We start from the raw sequence: 9,943 nt of genomic DNA, 5'->3' as shown, positions 1-9,943 counted from the left end.
AATAATAATAATAATAATAATAATAATAATAATGTCAATATTCAAATAGGTATTAACTGTACTGTATATGGCAGGGTGTCAATACAAACAAACCAATGCAATGGATCCTTGACAAGAATCAGTCCAGATACTCGGAAAGGCTGATTTTTAATAGACAATGGGGGGGAGGGGGGGGGAGTTAGGCAGATGGACTCTAGTAGTAATGGGGAAATTAGGCTTTCTGAAGCAGTGAGACTTTCCAGCCAATCGATGCTCCAAAAGCTTCATTCGTTGAAGCTTCATCCAATACGCTGCGCACCAGTGACACCTACTAGTGAATACATATAGCGTACATTTGTAATGTGTTCACTGTTGAATAAAACGAGAAAAAACGAAGAACATTCACCAGCTCCTTGCTGCAGAACAAGCACTTCACCTTCAAAATAAAGTAAAACAAAGGAGATGATGAGTGGAACAGTGATGTCGGTCACCAGTTGTCTGACGGCTTCAGGCAGTGATAATCCCCAGTAGCATTTTAGCACAGCATGGTGGAATGAGCCGGTGGCCAAATATGCTCTATTATAGAGGCCACTGAAGTGGACGTGCAGGCTTGTTCATAATATTGCTAACATGCTCTTCTCTGCTTCTGATATTAGTGCAAGAGAGGTTTCGCGACCATACACAAGAGACATTAATAATCTAACGTTTTATGATTCGCAATAGTTTAATTACGGTTGGCAAAATCACACGCCAATTGTAGATGTAGGATACCTATGACAGAAAACATAAAAATAATCAAAAAGAAATTAATATTGTATGCACATTTTTGTCAGTTCGAGGTTCGGGAAATTCGAAACTTGTACCAATAGATTTTTATTCTGCAGCATTTACTATAGCTGCAGTTCCGGTTTTTGCCAGCAGGCTGTGCACAACTAATGTTTCGAAACTTTTCGAACCGTTTCGAAACATTGTTAGTTTCGAATATTTCGAAATTATTTTGATGATTCGAAATTGCCATATCTACTTCTAACATTATGAAACACACCTACTGAAATGCACATGAAATACAATGACCCACACAGGAACTGAACAAAAGCAGGAACCTAAATACACAACCAAGAATGAGACATGAAACAATTAACTAATCAGGGAGGGTGCAGGACAACGAGCAATCAGGTTGAGCACACAAGGACTGGCACAAGAACAGGCAACAGGTGAAACTAATAATTAAATCAAGGAACTAGGAGATCAAACAGGGAAACCAAGAAAGCGACAGAAGCAAGGAAACAATCTGATACTGGGGAGAAACAAAGATAGTTAAAACACAACCATGGGCACAAAGCAGGAAACCAAAACCAAATACAAGTCACAAAACATAGGAACTAGAAAAACTGATACAAATGAAATACTAGGGACCAAAATCTACAAAAGACAAAAACAGAGGATGCAGGATTTTAACACACTACAGAAGGGATTACAGAAACCCACATGCTCAGCTCATTGAGTCATCCAGCCCACTGCAGAAACAGGAGAAACACACTGAAGACTGACAATGGATGGCCAGTGACACCTGCTGGCCAAATGGGGAGAAGGCACGAAAGACTTGGATAGACGGGTGCTGAGCCTGACAGGATTTGTACAAAATATGGCGAATGTAGCATTATTGTTCGAAATATGTAACATTACCATTTTATCTATTTATTTATATAATACATGGGGATCTTCTGCCTGACATATATCATGATGTCTGAGGGTGGTATGCAGTGGTCTATAGTTTTTGTAAAAATGCACTTTGTCTGTAGCCCTGGATTATGACTCAGAGACCCTGAGGGCGGAAATGTCCTGTGGGCATGTTGCCACCACAGAGACTGGTTGGTGTCAAAGTCTCCTTGATAAGGTGTGAAGCTTTATTTACTTACCATATTAGCCCTTTCTGTTTCTCCCTAAAGCTGCTTTGTATCTATTCAGCATTTTGACTGCATTCACAGTTTCTCCCTCTAACTCAAGCTTTGCCATTAAACTGTAGGGTCAGTATAAGTTCACGTGTCCAGCTCTGAAGGATGGAGGGAATCAGAAGTGTGGGAAGGAGTGGCCCTACCAGGAGGTTCGGAAACTGGCACTGCTGACAGAGATATTTTGAGGAGACCATGGCAACACTGGCTGCTGCAAATTTCCATGAATATAAGTCAGTAAGTATTATAGTGTGTGAGAAAATCACCACCAGTCTGATTGTGCCTGTAAGCATTACTGACTCAACTTTTATAAATTGTACTTGATTGTGAATATAATTATTATAATGTGGATAAGTATGGAAAATGGATGGATTATTGCACTTGATAAACTCATTCTTAATATTCTATATTTATATACAAGTCTTGCAGCTATAGATATCAGGGAATGCGAGTAAGAAGGACTCTTGCGTGGATTCAGGGATGAAAACCGGCTTTATTTGGGGCATGGCAAAACTCAATAGTGGCAACGAGGTAAACAGCTGGGTGGTGCCACAATGTCCCAAATCGGAAGACAAAATCCGTAGTCAGAAAACAGACGATGGTCGGGCGATGTACGTCAGAGTTCTGGGGGGCAGGCAGGTCTCGGAATATGAAGATGGAAGCGGGGTCAAGTAAACAAGACAGAAGAACTCAGAACAAACCATGAAAATCTCACGCTGGAGTACAAGATCAGACAAACTAAATAGAATCCACTGATTAGAGCAACTTGGAATCATCTGAGGAGCATAGTTGCACAAGAACCAGAAAAACCATAAAAAACGGTACAGAAGCACGTAACCCAGGCAAACAATGTGTTCAGGAAGGTAATTGGTCAGGGTTTACCAGGGGGCGTGGTCTTCCTGACGTCACTCGGGGATCCCCAGGGTTGATCCTTGACAAAAGAACTTAATGAAACCTCAGGGATTATCCTGTTTTTTTTAACTCTTTTTTGTCGGATGCAGTAAACAAGGTAACTAAAAAAATTTGATTTCTCTATACTTAGCCTATATGAAATGTCCCGGATGCCAGTCATCTGTGGAACAAGAAGACCTGACCAATCTGACCAAGTATTGGACACACTTTAAGTGTCCAGCCTTGGTTGCAACTTCATTGTTGCAATAAACACTGAATTTGGATCAACACAAGCGGCTTCAGACTTCTGATTTGGCGGAGAAGGAAAAACCACAACACTCTCTGTAAACTTTAGGCACTATATTTTATGAAAGTCCCAGTAATGCTGTATCATATGTTTTAAATGTATCCATCCATCCATACATTATCTTCCGCTTATCCAAGGTCGGGTCATGGAGGCAACAGTTTCAGCAGGGAAACCCAGACTTCCCTCTCCCCCTGGCCACTTCATCCAGCTCCTCTAGGGGAATCCTGAGGCGTTCCCAGGCCAGCCGAGAGACATAAACCCTCCAGTGTGTCCTGGGTCTTCCCCGGGGTCTCCTCCCAGTGGGACATGCCCGGAACACCTCACCAGGGAGGTGTCCAGGAGGCATCCTAATCAGATGCCCGAGCCACCTCATCTGGCTCCTCTCGATACGGAGGAGCAGCGGCTCTACTCTGAGTCCCTCCCGAATGACTGAGCTCCTCACCCTATCTCTAAGGGAGAGCCCAGCTACCCTGCGGAGGAAACTCATTTCGGCCGCTTGCACCCACGATCTCGTTCTTTCGGTCACTACCCATAGCTCATAACCATAGGTGAGGGTAGGAACGTACTGTAGATCGACTAGTAAATCGAGAGCTTTGCCTTTTAGCTCAACTCCTTCTTCACCATGACAGACTAATGCAAAGCCCGCATCACTGCATATGCCGCACCGATATACCTGTCGATATCCCACTCCATCCTTCCCTCACTCATGAACAAGACCACGAGATACTCCTACTTGGGAGAGGACCTCCTCCCCGACCCAGAGAGAGCACACCACCCTTTTCCAGCTGAGGACCATAGTCTCGGAATTACAGGTGCTGATTTTCATCCCAGTCGCTTCACACTGAGGTCTAATCCTGAGGTCACCAAACCGGACACCCTCAACGACATGGCTGCGCCTAGAAATTCTGTCCATAAAAGTTATGAACAGAATCGGTAATAAAGGGCAGCCCTGGCGGAGTTCAACGCTCACTGGAAACAAGTACGACTTACTGCCGACAATGCGGACCAAGCTCTAACACCGGTTGTACAGGGACCAAACAGCCGTTAAAAGGAAGCCCGGCACCCCATACTCCCGGAGCACTCCCCACAGGACTCTCCGAGGGATGCGGTTGAATGCCTTCTCCAAGTCCACAAAGCACATATGGACTGGTTGGGCAATGAACCCTCCAAAACCCTGTGGAGAGTATAGAGCTGGTCCACTGTTCCACGGCCAGGGTGAAAACCACACTGCTCCTCCTGAATCCAAGGTTCGACTATCCGATGGACCCTCCTCTCCAGCACCCCTGAATAGACCTTACCAGGGAGGGTGAAGAGTGTGATCCCCTATAGTTGGAAAACTATATATAGTTTATATAGTTGGAACCCTCCAGTCCCCTTTCTTGAAGAGGGGGACCACCACCCCGGTCTGCCAATCCAGAGGCACCGCCCCCCGATGTCCACGCGATGCTGCAGATGCATGTCAACCAGGACAGCCCCGCAACATCCAGAGCCTTGAGGAACTCTGGGCAGATCTCATCCACCCCCGGGGCCCGGCCACCGAGGAGCTTTTTAACCACCTCAGTGACCTCCGCCCCAGAGATAGGGGAGTCCACCCCCAAGTCCCCAGACTCTGCTCCCTCCTTGGAAGGCGTGTCGGTGGGATTGAGGAGGTCTTTGAAGTATTCTTTCCACCGACCCACAACGTCCCGAGCTGAGGTCAACAGCGCCCCATCCCCACTATAAACAGTGTTGATGCTGCACCGGTTTCCTGCCCTGAGCCGCCGGATGGTGGACCAGAATCTCCTCGAAGCCGCCCAGAAGTCGTTCTCCATGGCCTTGCCAAACTCCTCCTACACCCAAGTTTTTGCCTTAGTGAGCGCCTTGACTCGCTGGTACTCATCAGCTGCCTTCTTCGGGCTGTGCCTGACCAGGCCCCATGGGTGCAGGTCTGGCTACCAGGTGCTTGCCATCGAGCCCCACCCCCAGGCCTCACTCCAGGGGGGGGCGCCGGTGACCCACGTCCGGGCAAGGGAAAACGTGGGGTCTTTTATGACAGCATTTCATCTGCTTCCTCACTCAGGACCTGTTTGCCTTGGGTGACCCTACCAGGGGCATAAAGCTCCAGGCACCTTAGCTCCTGAGATCACTGGAACACACAAACCCCTCCAGCACGATAAGGTGTCGGCTCCAGGAGTGGGTTTTAAATGTATTATACACTGAATAATACATATACATTTCAGTTGCAATATCTATAGGATATCTGTAGATATTTCCCTAGGCTATCTCACACTTTGTGTGAGGTACTGTTCTTTACTGAGTGCGCCTGCTTTTGTCTCCCATTTAGCCCTGACCCACCCCACTCGCCAGGCTCCAGTCCTATTCCAATTCCCCAGCTTCTCCCAGTGTACCTGCCTCCTGTCCCAACTCCCATGTTGGACTGACTCCGCTGGCTTTGACCCTCTTTCTCTGTAACCCTGACCATGATCCTGCCGATTGATCCTGTTTGCATTTTACAAATAATCTATGTTGTCTGCAACTGGGTCTCCCCCAGGCTCCTGACAAGTTTCCTGACAGTCTGCTCCCAGTGTTATTTACAACATTTTCATAAACAAAAAAAAGATTTTACTTGGATATAAAGACCTGCAGTCTGCTTTTTTCATGTGCTTGAAAACACGAGTTAAAAACAGTTTCTTGTATTTACATACTTAAATATTGGTTTGCATTATGGCGATATCAACAACCTTTTAATCAAAAATAGACTGGATGTTTTGTCTTGTTACATATGGTTTTAATTTTACAGTATCTGATTTAGATGCTTATTAGCAGAGAAATTAGGAGTTATTATTAAGACTGGATATTGAATAGTAAGTGCCCCTGGTCAACAGCACACACAGCACAGCGACAAAAACAGAGCTGATTGGTGGTTCAGGAAATTCTGGAATGCATCTAACAAGGGTAAAATGTTACATACGCTTCACAGTGAGTTCAGAACTGCAAGATTAATATGCAATCATATTAAATAAACTGGACATTAAATCACATTGACTTGTTAAAAGACATCCGTGAATGGGACTGGGGGGGGGTTGCTTCTTCTGCATGCCCGCCCCCCCCCCCCCGCCCCCCCCATGGAAGAGGTGCCCCTGGGCATTTACCCAAAAGCCCACACGGTTAATCCATGCAAGTTTATCATTAAAGTGAATATTGCCCATTTTTCCCCCAACAGAAATCATTCCCTCGTTCCACAGTGATAGGAAACAGACTAGACAGTATTGTTCAGGTGCATAGTGGTGCCCCCTGTAGGAATCTTTGCTGTACTTCATTGGGGAAGATATCCACCCCCAGGCAACCGGATCACCAACTGAATGACGGACTTGTCTTGGATCCCATAAGAGGAGAGCTGGCAGGAATCTTCTAGCTGTTTGTCGGTGAAAATCAGCCTCAGGCTGCTCAGGTCATCCACTGTCAGAGAGACGTCACAGAAGCAAAAATATTTGTTAAACAATCCAAGCATGGAAGGATGGCACGATATTTAAAACAAAAAAAGTAAAAAACAATTAGATTAGGGATTTTGCGTGTCAATTTCGAACTGTTTGACACACAAACCCACTGGCATTCATTAATTTTAACTAATTATTAAACACTATTAGGTGAAGCAGCTGTCTGAAAGGTACAATAACAGGGAATTTGAACTGGCAATCTGACTGACGAGGCCAAACTATGCTACCTTAATGCAACAAAGCACATCGCCTTTTCAGTGACAAATGAAGAGTATTTGACACACAGAAAGTCATTGCCATTTACCTGCTGTCCCTGGCAGCTTCAGAGCAATTTTCTTCTTTAGCTCTAAAACAGTCATGTTCTTCATCTGATCCTCTGAATTCCCAACATCAACTGTTATTTTCTCTCCTTTTATTCCATTTACCACGACCTGGTAAGTTTTCCCCATGCTGGTTTTTATCCTGTGTCTGATATTATCGTAGTTCTCCTTTTCTCCTTTTCTGCTTTCACTTTTACGTTGCACTGTAAATATTGTATTCTGAAGGGTGAGTCACGTAGTTCATGTCTAAGAATGTAGATGTCACTCCTCTCCAAAGCCAGGCCCAGTCAGTGTCAGCTTCATCTCCCCTGAATGTTACAGGTCCAAATGTACCTCATTAACTGTATTAATTAGACACCGATTAAAAGCACCTGCTTTCAGTGATCTCATTGAGAAGTACTGAGTATCACACTATACTGAACATTTGTTCCATTATATACTTTATGTGTATGATCCCTGCTTGCTGTAATGTCGTTCTTGTTCTTTACCTAATGTTCTGGATTTGGTGACTTGCCCTGTTTTCCTGTTATAGACCTCTGCTTGTGTGTGGACTATGTGTTTTGTTTCCGATTTGGATTCGTTTGCCTTTGACTGCTTCTATCAAAAACAGCAAAATGTAGTAGAATTCAGTAATGTACTGTCAATGCATATTTCTATGATTATCATGAATAGGTTTAGGGTTACTGGGAAAGAATGAAGTCATAAAACATCTGTGTCCATTATTGCATCACTCATTGAAAACAACATAAAACACTTTAGCTTCATGAGTCTCATCCATGAAGTTTCATGAACGTATGTAGTTTAGGAATGTGTGCTGTATGTGATGCTCATAGTAACTCTGACATTCATGGTATTTTCTATGATATTTCCTGGTTTGTTTGGGTTTTACCCAGGCATGCAGTCAGGCAAGTAGTGGAATGACGTAATGCAATTTCCCAGAACTCAAAGATATGTTTGCATATAGGACAGTGTCAGTACTGTTGTGGCTTTTACAGCTCTGGTCAAAGTTTTACTATAGAGACAAATTAAATAATAATCTTCATGCAATCAGCATGTTAACAGCAATTTTTCATTTTTAAAGTTTAGTATTAATACTGTTGTGGCCATGTTTAAAGTTTTAAGTCATCCCTTACATTAACTTTACCTTGATAATGGCTTTATAATCCATTCATAGAACATTCAGTGCACTTTCATAATGCATTCACAGCAAGTAAATATACCTTAACATCCTAACCTTAACAGCTTTACTATACACTAATAACAAAAAATATAATAAAAGACATTATAATCATAATTGTGTAATGTTTGTTATTGATGTATAACAAAGCTATTCAGGTATGTTATGATATTCAGATATACTTGCATGCTGCTAATGAACATTCAATGAATGCATTATGAAGGTAAAGTTAATGTTAAGTATTACCAAGTTTTATTATACAGGCCGATTAAATAACCTTCTTATAAGCATGTTGTTTAACATAAAACTGTCATTTTGTAAGTTTAATTTATTGGCCTCTGTGCATTTGAAGTGTTTTTATTAAACTGTGTGGTTAATGATCCAGAATCATCACAGAGTTTTTCACTAATTCATTTTGGCCTAGTGGTGCCTGTGAAAAATGTATGTCTATCTATTGTAGCCAGTCGGAATACAGGAGGTCATTTAACTTTAATTGTCAGGCAACTCATTTGTCAGCATTATTAATACCCACCTTTATATGCTGTATGTACTTGCTAAAGTACCTTTTTAGAAAAGCATGTGACTTCTCATCTCTGTAAAATTGAAAGTGAAAGTTAAGTAAGATAATGAGGTTGTGGAAAAGCAATAACAATCAACAAAAATACACTTTGCACTAATCTGCAGTAAGGAAGTGCGCCGTGAAACAGCAGCTCGCTACAACAAAATGACAACCCACCAGCAGCAGGGGGCGCTATGATCCCAGGGACTGAACTCGTTAGTTTGTGATGGATGTAATCAGTAAATTTTGTATACAGTGTTATAAATATTTTATTTTTAGTCTCATTAGACAGGATACTTGTGACTTCACATGAGGGAGAAAGCTGGAATGTATAATACACTGTGGGTCTGTGTAAGGGCCTCTATAAAAATACAACATGACTGTTCAAAATGACTGAATAATTATGCATGTGCTATTATATTAAGGGTGCTATTATACCCCTGATCAAACTGCCAGTGTAACTCTCTTCACGACAAAACAGACACAGGTCTGTTATTTTAAAACGGGCGTTTATTGCTTGGGCGTGCCTTATTCGGCTGAGGAATCCACTGTTTTGCCATCAAGTCAGCACACGGTACGCCAGCACGCTTCACGCCGTAAGAACTACAATTATGAATAAAACATAACATTAATACATCGATGATACATGATACATGACATTAAGATGAATGAAAACTACAAAAATGGCGCACAGCACAAAATGAAATAAAGCAAATACCTCGTTGGCTGCTGATCGTGAAAAGAGGTTAAGTGCCTTTAAAGTCCGTTTAACTCTTAAATGAATTTACTAAATATCACATATCTGGTTGTTTGCTTCTTTTTACATTCAATGAATTATTTTATATAAAATCAACCATGAATAAATGATTCATTTGCATTTAAACAAACATTTACGCAACAACACTTACAGTCAGCCTGAATTATCACAGTGAAATGTCCAGTGGTATTAAGTGGAAAATTTCCAGCTCTGTGGATCTCTGTACATTCAAAGAAGACGTTTTCACGCTGTTGTTTCCTCTTATCCATGATTCGGTGCAATGTATCTTGACTTTTTCCCACAGTTTGAAGTCTAACTTGGTTTTACAAACAAGTGCAATATAGCCACTTATGATACTGGTGCAATATACTTATACTTTACTGTGCAACATACTCATATATATAATTTTATGTCACAAGAGCATTACCTTATGATATATATGAGAATAAGCTTTATATACACAAGCGATAGTGTGATGCCAGGCGATGTACTTTATTAGTGCTGCAGTTTATCACTATGTTGAAG

At 42.4% G+C, this 9,943-nt stretch overlaps 1 protein-coding gene across 1 annotated transcript; it reads right to left on the bottom strand.

The window, feature by feature from the left end:
• Window positions 1–6,231: 6,231 nt before the first annotated feature.
• On the bottom strand, window positions 6,232–7,094 carry LOC125704909 (ubiquitin-60S ribosomal protein L40-like). Its single transcript, XM_048971056.1, has 2 exons — window positions 6,910–7,094; window positions 6,232–6,567 (listed from the first exon to the last, which is right to left on the bottom strand). Exons 1-2 carry the CDS (start codon window positions 7,052–7,054, stop codon window positions 6,425–6,427), a joined length of 288 nt encoding a protein of 95 aa, XP_048827013.1. The 5' UTR covers window positions 7,055–7,094; the 3' UTR covers window positions 6,232–6,424.
• Between the last annotated feature and the right edge of the window lie 2,849 nt (window positions 7,095–9,943).

The sequence above is a fragment of the Brienomyrus brachyistius genome, chromosome 12 (genome assembly GCF_023856365.1).
Source record: "Brienomyrus brachyistius isolate T26 chromosome 12, BBRACH_0.4, whole genome shotgun sequence".
Classification (NCBI taxonomy): Eukaryota; Metazoa; Chordata; class Actinopteri; order Osteoglossiformes; family Mormyridae; genus Brienomyrus; species Brienomyrus brachyistius.
The sequence above is the reverse complement of the archived record's forward strand: the minus strand, read 5'-3'. Positions and strand labels throughout refer to the sequence as shown.